This window comes from Mytilus galloprovincialis, chromosome 6 (genome assembly GCF_965363235.1).
Source record: "Mytilus galloprovincialis chromosome 6, xbMytGall1.hap1.1, whole genome shotgun sequence".
Classification (NCBI taxonomy): domain Eukaryota; kingdom Metazoa; phylum Mollusca; class Bivalvia; order Mytilida; family Mytilidae; genus Mytilus; species Mytilus galloprovincialis.
This window is the reverse complement of record NC_134843.1, coordinates 34,915,994-34,939,441: the sequence shown is the minus strand read 5'-3', so window position 1 is coordinate 34,939,441 and position 23,448 is coordinate 34,915,994. Positions and strand designations below refer to the sequence as shown.

General features: G+C 31.7%; 2 protein-coding genes across 3 annotated transcripts in view; one reads left to right on the top strand and one right to left on the bottom strand.

Annotated features, from left to right (window-relative positions):
- Nucleotides 1-323: 323 nt before the first annotated feature.
- Nucleotides 324-5,571, bottom strand: LOC143079470 (acyl-coenzyme A diphosphatase FITM2-like). Its single transcript, XM_076254819.1, has one exon. The coding sequence runs from the start codon at nucleotides 5,562-5,564 to the stop codon at nucleotides 4,626-4,628; it is 939 nt and encodes a 312-aa protein (XP_076110934.1). The 5' UTR covers nucleotides 5,565-5,571; the 3' UTR covers nucleotides 324-4,625.
- Nucleotides 5,572-8,895: 3,324 nt separating this feature from the next.
- Nucleotides 8,896-23,448, top strand: part of LOC143079469 (uncharacterized) — a 29,958-nt gene continuing 15,405 nt past the window's right edge. Inside the window, exons 1-4 of one of the 2 annotated variants that reach the window (XM_076254817.1) lie at nucleotides 8,896-9,020; nucleotides 11,965-12,125; nucleotides 12,626-12,847; nucleotides 21,390-21,482. In XM_076254817.1, coding sequence (XP_076110932.1) covers nucleotides 11,978-12,125; nucleotides 12,626-12,847; nucleotides 21,390-21,482 — 463 coding nt within the window. In that variant the 5' untranslated portion in view covers nucleotides 8,896-9,020; nucleotides 11,965-11,977. Of the gene's footprint in view, nucleotides 9,021-9,073; nucleotides 9,206-11,964; nucleotides 12,126-12,625; nucleotides 12,848-21,389; nucleotides 21,483-23,448 lie in introns of those variants that run through there. The other variant, XM_076254818.1, reaches the window with a different exon arrangement.

The window sequence follows — 23,448 nt, the reverse complement described above, 5'->3', positions numbered from 1 at the left end:
TTTTCTATTTATCAATAATAGTTTTCAGGATAAAAGGCAAAAAGCAAAAAAATGGGTACATCTTCTTATTTTCTTATTTTCAAATAACTCTGGATGTCTAACATTTGTCTAATAATACATCTGATTTCCCAAATCTTTTTTTTCATATTTACAGTGGAGTTTAAATCTGTGAAGTGTGAAAATGAATGCTAATTTTTCATGGCCAGCAAGAAAATTATTGACTAGAGGCCACATTAGAAGTGTGAGGAGACAAAATCTCTCACTTCCTGCAACTATTCCTTATACAAAGAACATTCATATTCTACCCTTCAAATATGAATGAAAGTGTTAAACAGGTTTTTCAGTACTTAACCCTTTTCTTTCTTTTTTCATCTGTGTAATTCGGGCAATAAAATGGACACAGAAGAGTTTACAATCAGCTCATCTCTTTTATTAACTCTTTTATACACAATATGGTTTGCTGATATGGCAGATATGTAAGACAATACTAAATAACACTTCGATAAGGGAAACAACTTCATAATGTTCAGATAAAAACATTTCTCTGTTAAAGTTAGAAAAAAACAGATATTTTCACTGTACCATATCAGGCCTCTACATTATTGTTTTTTTTATATTTGTAAGGCAAGTTGCAAGAAAAATCAACTTGTCCAACTTGAAAACTGACTTGCCTGAATCAAAAGTTAAAAAAAAGAATAATTAAAGCTGTGGCTGTGAATGTCCTTTACTACTGACACATCTTTTAGAAGATGTACATGTATAACCTTTACTTTTAGACTTCTTGAGCACTCCAGGCCCTGATGAATATTAATCAAGGCAATCCCTTTATACACATTCGATTTATTGTAATATTTTAGTTATTACTTTTATTGATAGATTGCATTGTTGGTTGCTTAACGTCCAGTGGCAAATATTTCATGCATGTTCAGGATGATATAGGTCTTTTAGGTATATATATATCATTAAGGTGCTTACATATTGTACACGAGTCCTTGACAAATGATTTCTTGTCTTTATCATAAACCTATGCATTTCAAAGAATGCGTCCCAGTAACACTAGCCGAGTCCTATCAATATCAAGATTATCCTTAAGCTGTTTATTGTACTGTAAGTACATTTGTACACATAGAAATGATGGTAGTGAACAATAACATGAATATAAATTTCATATTTGAAACTAAATTGTGTATCAGTAGACTGAAAGACATGTCTGCTATAAGTGTACTAATATATAACAACTGGGGTTTTCCCCTGGATTTAACATAGGCTGCATCAGCAATGTCCTAAAATGAAAAAAGCAATAGTATGGCAAATAACCATTTAAACTAATGGATGAATAACTAAATATGGCATTATGCCCCAGGATTTTTAAAAAAAAGTTTTTTTTTTAAATTGAAAAATTTGAATATGACACATAAATAATGAAAACATATAAAAAACAAAGAACACTGTCTCTCAAAATCATTTATAAATAAAACTAGAAAAAAATAAGTAGAAAATCAAACATACATCAAACATGCCTGTTATAAAAATAAAAACATCTCAAACAGAAAATAAATCTTCAAATAAAATATAATAACAATATAAAAGGTTTTGGCACTAGCTACAAACTGTATACATCTAGGTTGTAAGGTAAAAACAAAAACAACTAAATCATTGGATTTACTACAGACTGAACAGTAGACTTCTATCATGTCTAATTGCTTTAATTTCGTACTAAAAAAACAGTAACAAACAAAACAAATAACAAACTGTACCATATTATGCTCAATTATTCAATTTTCTTTAGATCATTAACTAAAATAGTATCTTAACTTATGATCACGATGATAATCATAATGATATTTAGGATTTGCCAAATTTTCATTTGTACATGTATATTGAACACACATTATTTAGCATATTTAGTAATTTCCAGATCAAACTTACTTCAGATAAATCTTTTGGCTGTAATGTTATAGATAATGAATTATAAAATAGTTGATCATGCGTTATCATGATTGTGTTGCAGTTATAAACTTTGATGTACATGTACAGTGCTCATGTCCAAGCTACATTTATTGTAGCTCTTAATAGCAGGATTATAATAACCTCTTCATACATACAGTACCATTCAAACGGATCGATTCGATATCGTTTTTTTCAGATTTCCGTGTTTCTCAGAATCACACAGAGTGCAGCGGATTTCACTCCCAAATTCCTCCAAAGATTCTCTCCCAACACCGCGTGGCTGTTAATTGGTTTATTGCCCATAATGTGCCATAATTATTAAGCATAACGAATGGTGAATAATATTTTCCTTTTTACTTGCATATACAAAACTTTGAGACACATAATTTTTATGATTTTCTTTAAACTGCTCTCATTAATTTAGCGCAAGTTTCCGGTTATTTTTACACAAGTATGTCCATTTCGTAAATAAAATATAAATTTACTGGTGAAGACATCGAGGTAAAAATTAAGTAGTTTTTATTTTTTATAAAACCTAAATGCAATTGACAGAATTAAAAACAATGTTTTGCTTTTAAATCTTTTATTCATTCCAGCAATTAGAAAATCTCAAAAAGAAAACGCCGTAGACTTACATAATTATTACGTAGACTTGCCTAATTATTACGGGGCCATTATTATGCCTAATGAATGGTGAATAAATTTTCCTTTTTACTTGCATATACGACACATAATTTTTAAATAAAGAATTAAAATTTGAAGTAGAATACTGGGTTTTTCACATATTCCACTATATTTTTTTTTTAAAGCAAGTACATAAAAGATATTTTTAGATAAGCAAACAAGAAATACGAAAATATTTTGACTTATTATTACCACAAATTAAACTTAAACTTAATTAGTATTAAAAGATATTTAAAATTATACACCTGTTTGACACTTAAACTGATACAGTAGACCGGAATATAATTCTTTATTACATCAACCTTTACCTGTCAGGTAATCCAATTACCCTATCAGTTGTGTGCCGGTAGAGATCAAAGAAGGATAAGGGCATTTAATTCCTCGGTGTAGAGAGTGAGCTCGCTATCACAATAAACATTTACCTGATTTTGGGAGAGATTACTCCCAAATTCCTCCCAACATTTTGGGAGGAATATCGGAGTTTTTCGGAGTGACTCCCACATTTTTCTTGGTGTAGGGTGTGGGAGAGTTGGTCCTTTTAAAGGGTACTGTACATGTAGTCCAACCCCACCTGTACCTTCCAATTCCTCTTTACAGGGGTGTTTTAAATTCCTTCTTTTCACCATGTTCACAGGTGACTACCCTTTTAAATGGCATTAATAAAGAATTGTTCAATATATATAAGTAGATTATAATACTGATCAGAGAAATTAATATTTTAAGTTATACATTTTTGTAAATGTATTAAGTTGAATTCAACATGGTCTGTTTATAAATGGTCATACTATACATGATATACTGATACATGTACAACGTACATTTTACATGTATATACAATAAAATTCTGATTTCTACTGTTAAAGTCAAGTTATATATAATAATATAATGGTTAACATGGTTAAACATGTTTATAAATGGAAACAGAAGTGAACATACATGTACACATGTATCATGCATTTGAAATGATAATAATAAATAATTTTCTTTCATCATGTTCATGCTATACATTGTATTACCAAAGGACTATAAATTGTACTGATCTTTTCATTTAGAATTACTCACAAAGTATACTTATAAAATAAAGCATAATATATGGTAAACGGAAAAAAGTCAGAGGAAAAAAAGTCACAAAATACCTAGGAAAAAAAGTCACAATATAATTTATATTTGGGTAAAATTCAACTGGAGTTTCTGTATGCATAGAAAAAAATCTGAATATATACTTGAATAGGATCAATTATCTTAGTGGTAAATTCAAATGCCTATTTAACAAACAGGGAAAGCTTATTGTTTCCTTTTATTTATTAATGAGCCCAAGTTGTATTTCATTGCCATGGCTTCCTACCAAAAGAGGAAGCGAAAGGTCTACAAAAAGTGTAATGTGCCACAAGAAGCCACTAATTAATATCAACAGTCCCTATCAATAACGGTTGTAAATACTAAACTATTATTAATGGCAATGAGTTGTTTGTTTAACACTAAATTGAATGATTTTTATCTTCAAAAATCAAAATTACATGTGGTCAAGCCATATACTGAATTTCTAACTTTGACTGAAATTAAAGGGAATTGTTGCTGTTAAATACAACTCGCATCTCCTTCTTAAAGATAAAATACAAAAATAATTACAACAAAACATGTAATTTTTTCTGAAATACACCAGCATGTACAGGTTTCATTTAAATGCTTAGTGATTTATATATATCTAAATTTCCAAAGCTAAAGAGCATAAACTGAATAAGAATATGTTCATATCCATACAATATATATATATAAGGAACTTTTTTTTTCAAAAATATATTTATAATATACATGTATTTAAGGAATGACTGTAATATTTTTTCTGTCTATGAAGAAATAGCATAAAAAATGTGGTACACACTGAATATAAACGCGCGTAGCGGGTTATTTAACAGTGACTTTTTTACGTGACTTTTTTTCCTTTACTTTTTTTCCTACATTCTAATACATGTATATGGCTCTTTTGTTTATTAATCAAGTTTTGTAAATTTAAGCACACTGTCACCGGATTTCTTTATCACATCAAAGCTGCTGGGTACTAAGATTCTGTAGCTGATAAACCAACATCCAACTGCTATAAAAGCTGCTGTTACTTTCTGTGAAAGTGTATGAAATCTATAAACAGTTGTTATCAATAACATGAATTCAAAAATCACAGTGCAAATGGCCAAGGATGTAAATATTGCCTTGACATATGGTGATAGTAAATTGTATGCTTCATATGAATTCTCTACATCTGATTTCTTCAAGTTTCGTTTATCAACTATATTATCTTCTGTTAAAATCTGTCCTAATTTCTTCCAATCTTTAAAGCATCGCACTTCCTCCGATATTGTAAGCAAACAATGAATTAATAGGAAAGTGTGCCCTGATATATCAAATCCTAACCATAACTTTCCAGATTTAACACAAGACATCTTGCTACCTTTGGTTGGTTCTGAACATACACCTACAATTTCCTCAACTCTGCGGAATACTGATGTGATAAAATACCACCAAAATGTTGCAACAGCCAAGCGACACAAATGTTTCAGTACATTCTTCAAGTATCCTAGTGTGTAAACATAGCTGGTCATAAATATGTACATTGATAGTAAGATAAATGTCCAGCCCCATCCCATTCTGACGAAAAATCTGTTCAATATGTTGTGTTTCTCTGCTAAATAGAACTTTGGTAAAACTGAAAAGTCAGCAATAACCGATCCTACCAGAACTATTAACAAATACGTTCCAATTTTTACAGCTGTATCTATCAGCAAAACTTTTTTACACAGTGTAAGGATCAGAATTACTATAAATGAACTGATATTTGTTGGTGGAGGCAGCGATTTCTTCGAAGGCTCTTTCTCAGATTTCTTCGCTAGCGGTTTCTTGTTATTGGCCATTTTGAACACGGTGTCATGTGACATTAATTACTGGCGTACTGAAGAAAAGAAAGATTGTATTAAATGAATTAAATGAATGACATATAGAGCATATAGACCCTTAATAAAAGTATGTAGATAAAGAAGAATATGCACAAAAAGCCTTTTTCTTTTTCTATTGTGCCGGTTTCTTTGAGTTTGCTTATATAAGACTTAGTGATAATAGTTTTAGTTGCAACACAATGTGCCTGCTTAATTAACCCAGAGACATGTATCTATATGTCTCTGCTTAACCAAGGATTTGTTACTATGCAAATCATTGGCTTAACTAAGTTATGCTTTTTACGCTAGGCTAGTTCTTTTGATGTGACAATTGTGTACGGTAAATTCAGCCATTGCGTGCACTTAATGTTGCGATTTTTCAAGAATGGTGACAACTTGAAATGCGATGATGCGAGTTTCATTATTGCGATTTTGAAAAACACTGTTTTTCAGTTATCCAATTGCGAGTAATTAATTATTATTGCAATACTAACCCAAATCGCATTATTCACATTAAAAAAAATAAAAAAAACTCACAATAATTTCTGAAATTAACAGTATGTGTAAAATGTTGAATGCCTTGTGTTGTCCCTTTGTGGCTTCACGCACTGCATATGTTGAGATTATTGCGGGAACATAACGTTCCAACTATTGTACAAGTCTATTGTCGACGTCGTATTCTCAGTGACGTCGCATTGGGCGGAAATACGTACTTGTATATTAAATGTAATGGCTGAACAGTTGTTATAATATCGTTGCCTGAACTATCATCTATAGCATATAATATGCATGTCTTCTTTTTTTTTAATTTATTATGTATGTCGGTTCAAAAACTCGCACAATTACTTTTAAGGTCAATGACTTAAAAGTAATTGTGCGAGTTTTTGAACCGACATACATAATAAATTAAAAAAAAAAGAAGACATGCATATTATATGCTATAGATGATAAGTTCCGACTCATGGTTTGCCATGTGATATCTGACTGACAATTAAAGGCTGAGCTTATGTTGACTTATCATTGAAATTGGCGACTTAAGATAACACCATTGCATTTTATACCTCACGGTTAATGTAATGAAGGGTCTGTAAACAAACACCATAAAGAAAAGATTAAGTCCTGTTTCAAAGTAAAATATTACCAAATGCACAAGTCGAGGAATTGCACATTATGACAACACTTTCAATTGGTCAAAGAATAGCACGAACCCTATTAATCACCGTGGGGAAATCGGATGTTAATCAGAAATTAATTCGTGAAAGGTTGACGGAAATAATGTGACTACAACAAATAGGACATGTTCAACAGTCCTGATATTGAATACTCAATACCATAAAAGGCTTAATACTATTCTGAATCTATTTCATTATGGTGAAAACTGAAACTGATGTTCTTATGTATTGGATGGAAAAGTTATCCAATTTATATTATTGCAATAGGATTGCGTCTCAATCTTCTGTAAATATAGTATGTTATTACTATTGTTTATTCTGCTTCATTACTACAACTTTTCTGCAGGCTTTTCCCTTTGACAATATCCGAGTAAAAAAAAAATCACATTTCCACTCTTACAAATCTTTGGATTTTTAAATATCCACATCTGATTCGACCTCCGCTAAAGTTGATTGTTTCACAGTAAATCTGAAACCCTACTTTGATTGCTTACACAAATTGCGCTATACTTGTTTGGAAAAAGGTTTTGTTGAGCTCTAGACAGATCAAGCATAAGAAATTATGAGTTATTCATTTTTTTTAATTTATATTCCAAAGGAACATAGAACAAACATATTTAATCTTTTACAAGTGTCGTTTGTAGTATATATTGATTTTTCAAATGTGGTTGCAAAGGGAGAAATGGGTACAAATAGAAAATGAAAAAGCAGCTCGATTTAGGACCATTTAGTGTAAAAACAGGACAGTATCTGTGTTTGACTAATAAGTATGCTTCAAAAGATCGGAAACTTGGACAAAATACGTTTCTGTAAGGGACGACATCAAAAGATCGATGTAGGATAAAAAACTTAAATCAAATAGTTTGTGGGGGGGGGGGGTAAATTTCTGCAAGTTTTGTATATCTAAAATCGATTTTTACATATATCCCTATTGGTAAATCAATTTTTCCCAAATTAAGTTAAGAGGGGGTTGGGGGGGGGGGCATGTCAGTGAAAAAAACTATATGAATTAAGTTTTTTATCCTACATTGAACTTTTGATGTCGTCCCTAATTCAATATAAAATAAAAATTGTTTATTAACATGACCGAAGTGGTACATGGCCGAACTTGACGACCATAACACGACCAAGGAGCCGGTTTGGTCTTGGTCGTTTTGGCCATGTACGTCTTTGGTCATGTAATATAACTCGTTTTATTTTATATTAAGATTTTCTTGTATATACTTTCATTTATATACCTTTTATAAATAGAAAACTGATCTTTTGGGTATAAATTAAAAATGATAGAATTTGTTCATACTTTGCCAAAATCTGCCGGGACTATTATACGAGTACAATAGTCCCAGCCAAAATGTAGTGCATATTGTGATATTTTCAAAAATATGATAAAAATGATAGGTCACCGTTCATATTCTGAAGGTTGTGACAAAATGACAAATTTGTTATGGATTATACCGGGAAATACATCATTATGAGATTAGAAGCTAAACTAAATGATAGAATTTTGAAATAAAATACATGAAGATACCGTTTAGTCAATGCTTTGAGAATAGAAAAGATAGGGTATTCGTACATTTTTTCCGGCTAAAATATGAAATAGCAAAATTTCATGAAGATGACTTCAGAAATGCACAATTTTGGAGTTATCTACCTTACAATGATAATTTAAAAACATTATAATTAAAGCAAAATAATCTGCTATTGTAAAAATATTGATATTTAGTTAAAATCTTATAAAGTATTCTTTAAAATTAAAATTCGGATTAGTTTTCTACATTCTTCGTCCAAACTTTGCTAATTTGATTCAAAATGTAGACTTGGGTTCTGTGTTATTTACAATCTAAAATGGCGAAAGACACCCATACACCATACACCACCTTAGATTGTAGTAACGATGTTTTATTTGATGTTAATTACGACCGAATGATGGAAGTTTCTTTGTCGTGTACAATCCATATTCAATGTATACATATAAAATCAATTTTAATCTCAGAACGATTTTCTCATCTCAATATTTGTAATGACTGTAATTATCTGAAATGTGTAATTTTCGGTGACCATTTAGTGGCCTGTTTATTAGAGTAAACTTTGAGTGGGAAAACTTAAACATTATAGAAACAATCTATTCCATATTTTAAAATCTATCTTTTAATCAAACATGTTATGTAGCCGCCATTTGCCAGCCGCTAACCTTGTCACTTAGCAGGAAAATTTTTATGTTTAGGCCACAGATAAGACAAGACAACTGAATATGTGAAAATCAATATTTATACAACAATAAAAACAGGTTATACACTTTGAATAATTATAATGGATTCGCCAACAAAATAGCTAGCTCAGTTAACCGCTTGTCAAAAACTACGAAAGCATGTTTTCGGATCCTGTGGATGTAAACAAGCAGACGAATCATTATGTGTTGTATTCTAAATCTAAAATTGAATGACTTTTCGTCGCTGATTTGTTTGAGGAAGAGTATGAGTAATTGTATCTTACTCATCCCTAAAGCCAGTATCGACAATAACCAGTTATCTCCTCAGTACTGAGTAGGGAGGTTAAATTCCCCCTTTATTTACCTGTTTTGGCGTTTATAAAATTGATTTTTTCCCGGGATAATTGATATCTGAACTGTAGTTCTTTTGTACTCTGCGATTTTCTATGGCATATGCATTATCAAATACTATGCAAACTACTTAAATTTTATTAAAAATGTTAAATGAGGGTACAATGTATTTATACACCTTATCGCTAATTCCGGCTGACCCGGGCGCTTGAACTTTTGACGTCAGACACAATCACTTTTCCATTGTGGTGTCAGATATTTTGTTTTATGAAGGTCAAAATTTTACGGGAACATGACATTATGTGTGATATCCAGTAATGGCGGACAAATAGTGATAAGGTGTATGCCCTTTATCCGAATAACACATGAAATTTTAAAATTAGCACATATTAGTGACTTATAAACATTGATTATTAAATAATAGTATATTATAAAGGTTTTTATAGTGTATCTAACATGGCGACCAAGGAAAAGGCATATATTCCATGTGACATGATTGCCATGTTAGATGTACACTCTTGTTGTATTTTTAAAACAATCTCTATATATAGCTATGAACTAATTACCTGCTTGCTGTAAATCATTTTTAAGTTATCAAATACACTATGTATGATGGCTGGCTTCGGTGCTGAGACATTTTCACATACATGTATGTGGTTAAATTTTGGGGTACGAACAGGTCTTCCAATTGTATAATGTCCGGTAAAAGTCCAGTTGGGCAAAGCATGAAATGGTCATCTACTTTTTTGTTTTCAAGGCTTTTTTGGTCATTTTAACATAATTCACGATCTTTTTGACCCAACCTTTTGCCTTTAACATCCACACATTTCCGGTCATAAAAGTGACATGATGATAAATTACTATCAAAACAACCCCTACTTCAATACTTTCTAATTTTAATCAAGGCTAATTAGTTGTTGGACAGCAGAAATCTACCTGTTCAGGTGACAGGTAAACTATTTTCAGTACCGGTCCTACCGGACATCGTATAAATTGATCGGTCTATTCACAATTATTTTCTTACATTTGAGCGGTTTGTATCTAATTGATTTAGTCCTAAAGATTAAAATTAAAAGAAATACATTTACATGTATAAACATGATTTGATGAAAAATTTAAAAATGTTTTAAATGAAAAATCGTCCATGGTCCATGTTTTACCATTGTCAAGTCAACATCCAGTTTTAGGAAAATGTGATTTTAAAAACGAAAGTAAATTTTTGACAAGTCATTTTGCACAAATAAAGAGTCTATGGCAAATATGACCATGCTGATGTGCACACTTAGAATGATGCACTGCCAATTTAACAGTTTGCGTCAGAACATTAGATTCATTCATATCAAAGTATCGTTTTTTTTAATCTTATGTCAATCATTGGGATGGCCATCTGGTTACCATAATTGCCTTTTGTGACTTAGTCTTGGGGATTAAAATCGGGATCAGATATAAAATGTTCGGCTGGCTTAAATATTTTTGGGAAGCCCTGGGTACGAAGTGTGATTCGTTTTTCCGTAAATTAGCATACTCCGTAAATTGTTTCTTGAAGCGGCTCTTCATGGTAAAAAATCCCTTTTCTTTGAAATTTAATACTTTTAATACATTGATAACTCCATAGTTTTTACACATTTATTCTATGGTCCTTTACTTTCCAAATCAACACAAATGGTTAAGCTCAGTCACTTGTTTAAAATATACATTGTCCAATATCACTACACAGAGATTTTTTATTTACACACAACCTTTGTGTTGCTCAATTGGAGGTGCATTAGGGATATTGACCCAATTGGTATTTTACCACGATTCATCAAAATATCTCTTTATCATGATTTGTCAGAGGTCTCAAATAATTATTGTAACCATTATTTTTGGAAAGAAATTAACATGTTGAGTCAAATTTATTCAATTTTATATCATCTAAAGTTGAATATCTTCTTCAAAATAAATATCTGGTAAGCAATTTTGTTCTGATTGGAAAGTTTTAAATATATTAAATATATTATAAGCTTTATGAAAATACAAAAAAATAGAAACTTTTATTTTGTTAGCAAAACAAAATGCTGACAGGACAGTAGTCGTTGAATATCTTCTTCAAAATGCAAGTATGCAAGCAGTCTGCACGGTTAGCCACAAGTCCAATGCCCCAGACAAGTCAAATTTCATTTGGACTAGTAAGTTTTTGCAAAACTTTGTTTGGACCAATAAGAAAATTGTCAGAATATTGGTACATGTATTTGGACTGGTTGTTGAAAAGTTTTTGGTGCAGACTGCAAGCAAAATTTTGTTCATAAGAAATTTTGAAATATAAGCTTTATAAAAATATAAAATTTTATGAACTTTTATCTTGTCAACCCTACAAAAAAAGTAAATATTCTGTTCTTTATTATACAGTTTAAATTTTAATATTGTGTTGAGAAGTTACAGATGAAAAAGTAACGAAAATAACTGTCCTGGTTTGATCTAAAGTTATCCCTTTCAAGAAAATAATATATTGCATTTATCATATACAAGTAACAAACATTGACAAAACATATTTAATATGAACATACAAGAAACTGCAATTTCGAAACATCAGAAAAAGCTCTTCAAGTAACTCCATAATACCATTACAGTTAACGTCTTCATGCTGCTTTGCAAATATTTTCTTTTATTATAGATTGTTTTCTGTTTTCAGATAGCATAAAACTATGCCAATGGATACCTTTATTTGTGGAACCTGTCAGGTGACCTTTAATGAAATTGATTCTTTTATACTCCACAAGAAAGACTGCCAAGGGAATCAAGGCCAGCTTACAGATGTGATTGAGGCAAATTTACCACAGGAGTTTCCTACTAGTAAGATATCAAATCACAGAGAATTGTGACATACTGCGATTTGCGTTCTCGTAAGCTGAATATTTCATGCCTTTCTCATAATCTCTATTCTCGGTAAATGATGTTGGCATCATAGAGCAGCATAATATGTCAACTTAATCATTTCAATTTACTCAAAGAAATACGAAAACCAAAATTTGAAACAGGAAGTTTTAAATGAAACGAAATTATCAGAGGTCAACGGCAAAAATCAATCAATTAATTTTAATTGGCCTAAATGGACTACATAATATAACAATACTAGTACTGTTCATATCTCAAGTTTGTAAAAAACAATTTTCACCTAAATATTTAGTTATGTAACTAAAATTTACATTTCTTATACACATTCTAAATTTTGACTGACGAAGGTTACCCCATGCATTACCATGCATAAGACATTGTTTGTATATATGTTTTTATTAGTTTGAACTTGATGTACTTAAAAATTCAATTTGTATACACTTTCCTTTCTTTTCTAGTAACTGAAGTAGAAAATGCAGCCACCCTTGTGAATGAATCAACCGGAGAACAGACAGTAATAATCATACAGCCGGGAACAGATCAAGATGAAATAACACAAAGGTTAATGGATGGTACCTTTACACTGACAGATCTACAGAATGCTACTTTCTCAACATTCGATTCCAATTCTAATAATTCTGTATTAGAATTACCACCTGCTCAAGCAAAGCCATACACAGGTATATGTACAAATTTTTGTGCCCCTGTCATAGCAGAGGGGTGCATAAGTTTTACCGTTGTCCATCCATATGTTTGTACGTCCCAAAATTTGTTTCCGTTCTCTGAATTCAGTCTGCCTCTTGAAACCAAATGTTATGAAATTTATACACATTGCTTATTACCACAAAACATAGATCAAGTTTGAATTTTGGTAGCGTCACTTTTACTGTTCTTGAGTTATGTGCCTTTATAATGTTATAAGCAAGCAGGGGCGTTATCTGTGTTCCATGGACACATTCTCCAAATATTTAAAATATTTAGATAGATTTATCCTATTAATATGATTTTAGAATTTCACTATTGATTTTGTAGTTTCTTATGATCAGAATTTGAAATGTTAGAGACATTTGATTTGCCCATATAAAGATATTATCAATATTATGATATTTCACTTAGTATTGTCACAGTAAGTACAAAAACATTTCTAGAAAATGTTTTTTTCATGAAAAATGAAAAACAAGGTATAATATCACTCTTTCAGCTTGATTTTTATGCCCCACCTACGATAGTAGAGGGGCATTATGTTTTCTGGTCTGTGCGTTCGTTCTTTGTCGGTCCGTTTGTTCCTCGGTCTGTTCATCGGTCTGTCCTGCTTCAGGTTAAAGTTTTTGGTCAAGGTAGTTTTTGATGAAGTTGAAGTCCAATCAACTTGAAACTTAGTACACATGTTCCTTATGATATGATCTTTCTAATTACATGTATAAAGCCAAATTAAACTTTTGACCCCAATTTCACGGTCCACTGAACATAGAAAATGAAAGTGCATGTTTCAGGTTAAAGTTTTTGGTCAAGGTAGTTTTTAAAGCAATTGCTTTTATGCTATCGCGTATGGCCATCTTTGTGACCCAGATCAGAGACTCCGCCCATATCAAGCCATAGTATTTTGTTAAACAGGCTCCTGGTCTGTCATTCTTTAACACCTATGTATGTTTTCTAATGCAATACATAGCTTGAAACTTTAAAAAAACGTTAGTGGATTTAAGAAGTTTCAGAATATGTTCTTGTAGATGTATTTTTGTATTTAAAGGGTCAACCGTTTGACTATCAAATAACATAGAAGTCCGAGTGAAAAAAAGTACATTTTTATAACTGCGATTCCGTTTTCCGCCGTTCGTACGATGTTTCAACAAAATATGGATTCATTTCAGTTGTTGATTTAGTATTGAAAATTTAACTGAATTATCTCCTATTAAATACGGTTTTATATGTTTAATTTGTGTTTCTTTAAGAGGTCAGGTGCTCTTGTTCATTAGGGCCCCGCCAAAGGCGGGTCGCCCTATAGTGATCAGTCTGTCCGTCCGTCCGTCCGTAACACTTTGTAATAACTTTGTGTCTGCTCCATATCTAGAGAACCATTATGATTACATACTTTATACTTTACATGTTTATTAACCACCACCAGAGGGCGTGTCATGATGTATGTACAACTTCCTAGGTCAAAGGTCAAGGTCAAAAAACTTTGGTTTCAGTTGACAACCCTGTGTCCTGTGGTGAAGATCGTGTCCGCTCTATATCTTGAGAACCGTTATGATTTCAAAGTTTATACTTGACATGTATATGAACCAACACTAGAGGGTGTGTCATAATTTATGAACGACTGCCTAGGGCAAAGTTCAAGGTCAAAAACTTTGGTTTCAGTTGACAACCCCATGTCCTATGATAAAGATTGTGTCCGCTCTATATCTTGAGAACCATTATCATTTTAAAGTTTATACCTGAAATGTATATAAACCAACACCAAAGGGTGTGTCATAATTTATGTGCAACTTCCTAGGTCAAAGGTCAAGGTCAAAAACTTTGGTTTCAGTTGACAACCCCGTGTCCTATGGTAAAGATCGTGTCCGCTCTATATCTTGAGAACCGTTATCATTTCAAAGTTTATACTTGACATGTTTATAAACCAACACCAAAGGGTGTGTCATAATTTATTTACAACTTCCTAGGTCAAAGGTCAAGGTCAAAAACTTTGATTTTAGTTGACAAACCCATGTCCTATGGTAAAGATACAATTTTTTAATGCACATTATTCACAGCGGGGCCCACAGAGATGGCTCCCATCTCAATGATATCTAGTTCATAAAATTATCGTTCATTCATACATTTATCGTAAAATCAAAATCACTACACAGGTTAATGCGTAGTGTCAAATGATTACCTGTAATCTAAAAATAGACAAACTTTGTTTGCGCAAATAATTTAGCGGAACGAAACCCTTGTTGAAAACACATAACAATAAGTTCGTTTTCCTTTTCTGTCAAACTCCGTAATATTTATCGATCACCTTACTAATGAAATGGACCCGTCCAAACGTAGTAGATGCCAAGTCGGTCCAGATGAAGAGATATTTCAATTTGGAATTTTCTAGTTACATAGATTGAAAAAAAGTACGTCTTTTTAAATATCATGATCAAAACTGGGAATGCATAACAAATGTCAGATGAAACCATTATCCTCGTCTTTTCAGTGAACAAGTCTACTACGTTTGTTGACACTCGACGATCCACCGTGTTAGCAATTTTATTTCACATGTTTTCGAAATATTGAAGATCATTTTTCGCAATGTTTCCTGAAAATTGATAATGTCAAAGCAACGTAGAGCTGTTTGTTCTTGTTCGTATAATAAAATTGAGAATGGAAATGGGGAATGTGTCAAAGAGACAACAACCCGACCATAGAAAAACATACAACAGCAGAAGGTCACCAACAGGTCTTCAATGCAGCGAAAAATTCCTGCACCCGGAGGCGTCCTTCAACTGGCCCTAAACAATACATCAGTGATAACGATTTAATGTCATGTTTGTCTGTGATGACCCCCACCCCTTTTCGGGATTGCATGAGAATTATAGTTATCTCGTACCCACATGCACTTGTTTCTATCCATAGGAAGGTCGGCTATCCATATAAAACTATTTTGGATAGAAACAAGTGCCTGTGCTCGTACCGCATCAGAAGGACATACATGTATATCAACTGAGCAATAATGTTTGGAACTTAGTTTTAAAAATGATGACAAAGTACCATTATGAAAATATTTTTATTAAGCTGAAATATATATTTATTCTTTACATGTTTATGTCTTGTTAGATATTTTATTTCTTTCCCGTTTTTTAACATTTGCGTCTGGAAAGTTGAAATGTTTTAACTTAATCATTTGTGTTAATGGTTAAATATAAATTAATAATGAAAATTGTTAAAATTAAATCAATAAAGGAAATTATTGCCCAGTTACAAACACTACCAGGGGATAATCCATGATGATTTCTTTTTGAGTTATATGTTTCAGCACATGTATCACTGGTGGTAAGCAGATGGTCGTAACTTAAAGTTACGACCATCCGAAGATGGGAGACAACTCTAGTAATAAATTTTTTTTTCCGATTTTCGTGCAGTAAAAAAAATGTTTCAGTCAAACCGCTTGTCTCATACATACTAATCGTCAGTGCGTTGATATTGAAACAAAATTTGATACATAAAAACATTCCAATTTTCGTAAAATGATCATTCAATAATTCGAGCATGATGGTCGTAACTAAAAAAACAAAAATGTTCAGGATGGTCGTAACTTAAAATTGTGATGGTCGTAACTCTTTATTAAATAGGACCGAATAAGACAAGTCAAGAGTTTTAAATGTGTCTTTTGTTATATGAATATATTATATGATATATTTGTGAAGTTGATTTCACTAAATGATATAAAAACTAAAAGGGATGAAGAGAGGGATACCTGTAAAGTGCGAAAGGAAAGAAAATTGGAATGAATCGAAAAAAAAAAAAACAAATACAAAATGAAATGACCAGTCACTGTTACTTAAAATATAATGTATAAAATCGACCAAGAAGCAACTAATTATAAGCGGTTAAGTTTAATAACAATATAAATTTCTCAAAAGTGGAGAATTCATTTTAAAACACAGCTCTGGTTATGATCATTCTTAGTTACGAATTAAGAAAAGGCGCTTTTAACAAATTTGACATCACATGAAATAACAGTATCCTGATGTATTTTCTTTATATTTTGCATGTATTGAAAAGATAAACTTTTTTAAAACTAGTTTGCACTTACTAGGTAGAATTCAAAAGAAAAATCTACAATTTAAAATTGATACTTTAAGTCGAGATAGCATAAGTAAGGAATCAAAATAATGGTATGTGGGTCGTTATCGAGACAAGACCATATCCGCGAATTCGCAGGTCCGTAATCGAATTAAAGAACATACATCTTATTCTTAGCCTGGATTTTGAGAAGTCGTATTGTCATTTGGTATATAGTCAAGCTGATTATAAGGTGCAATTTCGAAGTTCAGGTATAATTATTACCCGTGGTTTTAGAAAGTTTTGAATACGCCTATTGGTACCATGCTATCCGCTATACATCTTTGTGTTTCTTATGGAAAATACCATGAACCCTGAACCACAGGTTTTTATACGCCCGTCGAAATTTTGACGGGACGTATTATGGTATACAAATGTCCTGTGTCCGTCCGTCCGTCTGTCCGTCTGTCTGTCCGGCGTAAACATGTCGCACCGTAACTTGAGAACGACTTATCCAAATTTCATGAAACTTAAGATAGTTGTTTCTTATGATGGTCAAATGATCTGTATACTTTTTGGTGAAAATAAGATTTAAACTTTTTAAGTTTCGGCACTTTGTAACTAAAACAGGGGTGTGTTTTTTTCACATGTCGCACCGTATCTCAAAAACGATTCTTGATTATTGCTTAAAACTTTAAACACTTCTTAGTTATATTAATCTTAATATCTGTATACTTTTTGGTGATGATTCAAAATTTTATTTTTGAGTTATTGAGTATTTTGTAAAAAAGGGGGAGGTTTTTTTTTACATGTCGCACCATATCTCATAAACGATTTATGATTATTGCTTAAAACTTTACACATGTCTTTGTTATATTAATCTAAAGATCTGTATACTTTTTGGTGATTATTCAAAATTTCATTTTTGAGTTATTGAGTATCTTGTAAAAAAGGGGGAGGGTTTTTTTTACATGTTGTACCGTATCTCAAAAACAATTTATGATTATTGCTTAAAACTTTACACACTTCTTTGTTATATTAATCTAAAGATCTGTATACTTTTTTTTGATAATTCAAAACTTCATTTTGGAGTTATTGAGTATTTTGTTAAACGGGGGAGGGTTTTTTACATGTCGCGCCGTATCTCAAAAATAATTTATGATTATTGCTTAAAACTTTACACACTTCTTTGTTATATTAATCTAAAGATCTGTATACTTTTTGGTTTTGATTCAAAATTTTATTGTAGTGATATTTAGTTTTTTGTAAAAAAAAAAAAAGGGTTGAGGGTTTCACATGTCCCACCGTGTCTCAAAAACAATATATGGTTATTGCTTTAAACTTTCTCAGAAACTATTTATGATTATTGCATTAAACTTCCACACAAGACGTCGGGCGTATCATGCGCTCATGGCGCAGCTGTTTATTTATTCCAGGTTCACAAAGGGAATGATGCATCCGATCTTAATAACCATCGAGGAATTACAATTACTGATTCATTGGGGAAGCTTTTTTAATAAGCTACACATCTTTGTAAATTCTTAGATAAATATCATATCATTGGTGATAGCCAAATTGGGTTTACCAAAAAAAAAACACGACCATCTGACCATATGTTCATTCTAAAAACTATTATTAATAAGTATTGTAATACAAAAGAAGGTAGAGTGTTTGCCTGCTTTGTTGATTTCCAGAAGGCTTTTGATACTGTCATTCTCCCAGGGATAAAACTTAAGCTATTGAATATAGGTAAAGAGTATGGTAAGAGATCTCTTTAGAACTAAAGTTGGAGTAAAACAAGGAGACAATTTGACTCCAAATTTGTTTAAAATTTGTATAAATGAACTTCCTTATTGTATTAAAAGTTCTCCTAATCAAGCTGTTGTTTATTTACAACCAGTTTATTCTTTACTATATATATGCTGATGATATTGCCATTTTTTCAACTTCAGCAAAATGACTTCAAAGTAAAATTGATGGATAAGATCGGTGTTTGAAAATGAATCCCAATAAAACCAAGGTGCTTGTATCTAACAAGACAGGCAGACATATCAAACATGATTTTTATTTTAATAACAGACTTATTGATTGTGCTCAACATTGTAAATATTAAGGAATAACTTTTAGTGCATCTGGATTTTTTTCCTTCGCTTAGAGAGAATTTTATAATAAGGCGTTAAAAGCCTACTATAAGCTACGCAAGGACATTCTGTCACTGAATCCAAGTTTAAAAAACAGCCTTCATGTTATTGAGCATACAATAAAACCTATTCTCTTATATAGTACTAAAATTTGGGGATATTTCAACCATTTCAAAACACAAAAAAAAATCTATGACTACAAATGTAGATCAGGCTTATCCTAAGATTCTTTCAGAAAGACTACGCATGAAATTTTGTAAACATTTACTTGGTGTACCCAAAAGAGCAACACATTTTGCCAATCTTTCTTAACTCGGTAGATTCACTCTGTATTTTGACATTGCAAAGTCTATGATCAGATACTAGCACAGGCTTGACAATTTGGGATCATCTTTCCACTACTAGAGGAGCCATATTTAGAGTCAAAATTACTACACGAGTAGAAAAAATCCTTCACAGTACGAATCCTTAATCTTCTTTCTAAAGAATATCAAAGGGGCTAGCAATTTACATTGTTTACTATATGCTGATGATAATGTATTTTTTTTGAATTTCAGCAAACATTATTCATACATAGCTTGTAGCCAGGATAATATTTAAAAGATAGAACTTTATGCTTCAACTTAGCGTGCTGGTCTTTTAAATCTGAGTACATTCATACAATATAAACATATAACATAAACATTATTTTCAACCTGCATATGTATGTGATAGTTGCCGCAGTACATTTAGTTCTACCTTGTAATATTATCCTGGCTACAAGCCTGTCTATAAACTACTAATATTTGATCTTACTCTTAAATTCAACGCGTGTAGCATTGTAAAATATATACCAACCTTATTCATACTTCCTAGGTTAACACAATGTTCATTGCGACACCATGGATTAAGTTTTTATTCCGGGCCGAACCAATACTTAGAACAAATATCAATGATACATGTATACCGCAAGATCGTCATGCAATCGATAAAAAATAAAGACAACACGTTAAAAACACCAGGCATTTGTGGATTTTCAATAATCATGATTCACCAAAAGCCGAATATTTGAAAGCCAATATGGTTTATAAAAACTGCAATAGCTGATTAAAAATTAAAGAAGATTGTTCAAAATTGTACGTTCAATAATTTCATCTGCCGACATGATTGCAGGTAATAAAAAGTCGTAAAAAATTTTAAAAAATCTGAAAGCAAATATTCAACAAGTTTATGCCTTAACGTACAGTAAAAAATATATTAATACTCAACCCTAACATACTATTTGGCTTAATGCGAGTTGATTAGTTTTCAATGTTTCTCCTAAATGATGGTCGTTTGGAACATATCAAAAATGTATGTTTGATAATTCTTTAACTTAATTTCTGCATACCATTATCAGAGTAACAACTGAAATAATATTTTTTGTAGTAAACTTTATATAACAACTGAGTTTATTAACATGGTTATGCATGTGCACAGTACTTTTAAAATAATTTGATAAAAGTTCGTCTAAATACTGGAGTTACGGTCATCTTTCAAAGTTACGACCATCTTTTGTCGGTTACGACCATCATCCAAAATACTATAGTTGACATTATGACCATCACAAGTTAAAGTTACGACCATCATGCTCGAATTTTTGAATGACTATTTTACGAAAATTGGAATGATTTTATGCGTCAAATTTGGTTTCAAAAACAACGCATTCACGATATGGGTATATGACACAAGCGGTTTGACTCAAATGAACCTTTTACTGCACGAAAATCGGAGAAGAAAAACTTATCCCTAGAGTTGTCTCCCATATTCAGATGGTCGTAACTTTTAGTTACGACCATCCGCTTACCACCAGTGATGTATATTTGACCCCAACTTTAGCCTGGTAAAAGTTTTGTCTCCTTGTGAAATATAAAACATATTAAAAATGACTTTCTGCTAAAGTCTTTTATTTATATAAAGTTAAAACCTTCTTACTTCTAACTAGACAACACTCATGTCAGGTTTAATTATTATATATATGTGGATGAAAAATAAAAGTCCCCAAACATTAACATGACAGCAATTGCTTTTACAGCCTTTAAGGCTTTGATTGATGAAGTTGAAGTCCAATCAACTTGAAACTTAGTACACATGTTCCCTATGATATTATCTTTCTAATTTTAATGCCTAATTATATTTTTTATCCAATTTCATGGTCCATTGAACATGGAAAATGATAGTGCGAGTGGGGCATCCGTGTACTTTGGACACATTCTTGTTTATAGATAAACTATGTATTACAAAGACATGCAAGGTGGACTATATGTGTTGTTATTTATCAATCAATCAATGAATAATTTTTTTTACAAAGGAAAGAAGCGAGGAAGACCAAAGAAATCAGAGACATCAAAACCTACAACAGACCTACCTGTAGAAAAAGAAAAATCAACTTCTCCAGAAAGAGGTTCGCTTGTATTACTAATATAAATGGTTTATATCAGCTAAAAATTGATTTAAGCATAAATTGGATAATACAGATGTATTAAATCTTTACATTGTCATAGATGTAAGAATTCTTCAAATTTATAAACCTGGTTAGGTCCAACCAAAGACTTCAAATCTAGGCTAGGTCAAATCAGACTTCAACTTTGTATGTAATTTGCTGATCAAAAACTGGTCTGCTCAGAGTTTGTGTAGATGGACAAATCTTGTGAACAAGCATTTTAAAATTCTGTATGAGGGTGTTTGTTACATGTACACTAGTGAGAAGAAGAATTCTTATTCCTATCACATTGACATGTTCTCTTACTGATATGCAAGTTAATCTTGCCTCTGGACACACTAAACACCAATGTATTATCATCATAAAAATTATAATAAACTGCGTGCCATGAGTGCATGATACGCCCTTCGTCTTGTGTGTGAAGTTTAAAGCAATAATCATGAATGGTTCTGAGATAAGGTGCGACATATGAAAAAAAAACATTTTTTTTTCTTCAAAAAACTCAATTACTCTAAAATAAATTTTAAGCTTTTTTGTAGTTTCTGGACAATATATTGTGTGTAAGTGTATGGATCTCTCTGACATTGTACAACAAAATTCCATATCACATAAGGAAGGCTGGGATTGAGTTTGGGGGTTATTGTCCCATTCATGCAGGAATTAGGGGCCATAAAAGGGCCATAAACAATTTTTTTTAAATTTCTGAAGTTGCAAGAAGAAATCTTTAATTGCACAGTATTGCACAATAAATTTGTAAGATCTTGACATTTGTTTTGTGTCAGAAACCTATATTATGTCAAAAATTTGATCACAATCTAAATTCAGACAGTATCAAGCTTGAATATTGTGTCCAAATTTGCCCAACTGTTTAGGGTTCAACCTCTTCGGTCGTAACAGACTGTGCTCAGTGAAGCATTTTATTGAGATATGGCACGACAAGTGAAAAAAACACACCCCTGTTTCAGTAACAAAGTCCTGTCACTCAAAAAGATTTAAACTTATTTTCACCAAAAAGTATACAGATAGTTTGACCATCACAAGAAACAACTATTTTAAGTTGTTCTTGAGTTACAGTGCGACATGTTTACAATAGAAAGACAAACGCCAGACATTTGTATACTATAATACTCCAGTTAAAATTTTAAAGGGCGTATAAAAAAAAATTTTAAAAATTTAAAAGATGGATGCAAATACATAACAGTAGTTAACATGAGTTAACAAAAACAACAAAAAAACATGCAGTTTTTTCTGTTTTGACTATTCTGTTTGACTGACCAATCGAAATTAGTCACTCATAGTTAAGGGGGCTAGCGGGTCAAAATCAACTTTTTTTTATTATATAGGATTTTGCTATTTTTTTCTATGATTAAACTTTATCTTATACGTAATAGAATTATAAAATAGAAATAAGGGGTCACCGTTCATTTAAGCTCACAATCTGAAAAATTTTTTTGGGATCGTATAATGGTATGATGTCGTTGTCGTCGTCCGAAGACACATTGGTTTCCGGATAATACATTTAGTTTAAGTGAATAGATCTTTATGAAATTTTTTCAGAAGGTTCAATACCACAAAAGGAAAGTTGGAATCGATTTTGGGGATGATGGTCCCATTCATTTAGGAATTAGGAGCCAAAAAGGGGCCTAAAACAATCATTTTTCTAGTTTCAGAATAATAACTTGTTGCCAAGTATTTCAATTGCTCTGAAATTATACAGCATTAAACAGCAATGTTTAAAACCACAAGTAGAAGGTTTGGATTCATTTTAGGGGTTATGGGGCCAAACAAGCATTTTTCTAGTTTCTAGACAATAACTTGTGTGTAGTTGTATGGATCTCTCTGAAATTGTACCACAAGGTACCATATAACAAAGGGGAGGCTGGGATTAAGTTTTGGGTTAATTGCCCCAAAAATGTAGGAATTAGAG

Coding starts and splice junctions, on each gene's coding strand:
- LOC143079470 (XM_076254819.1), bottom strand. CDS start 5,564: ATGTCACATGACACCGTGTTCAAAATGGCCAATAACAAGAAACCGCTA.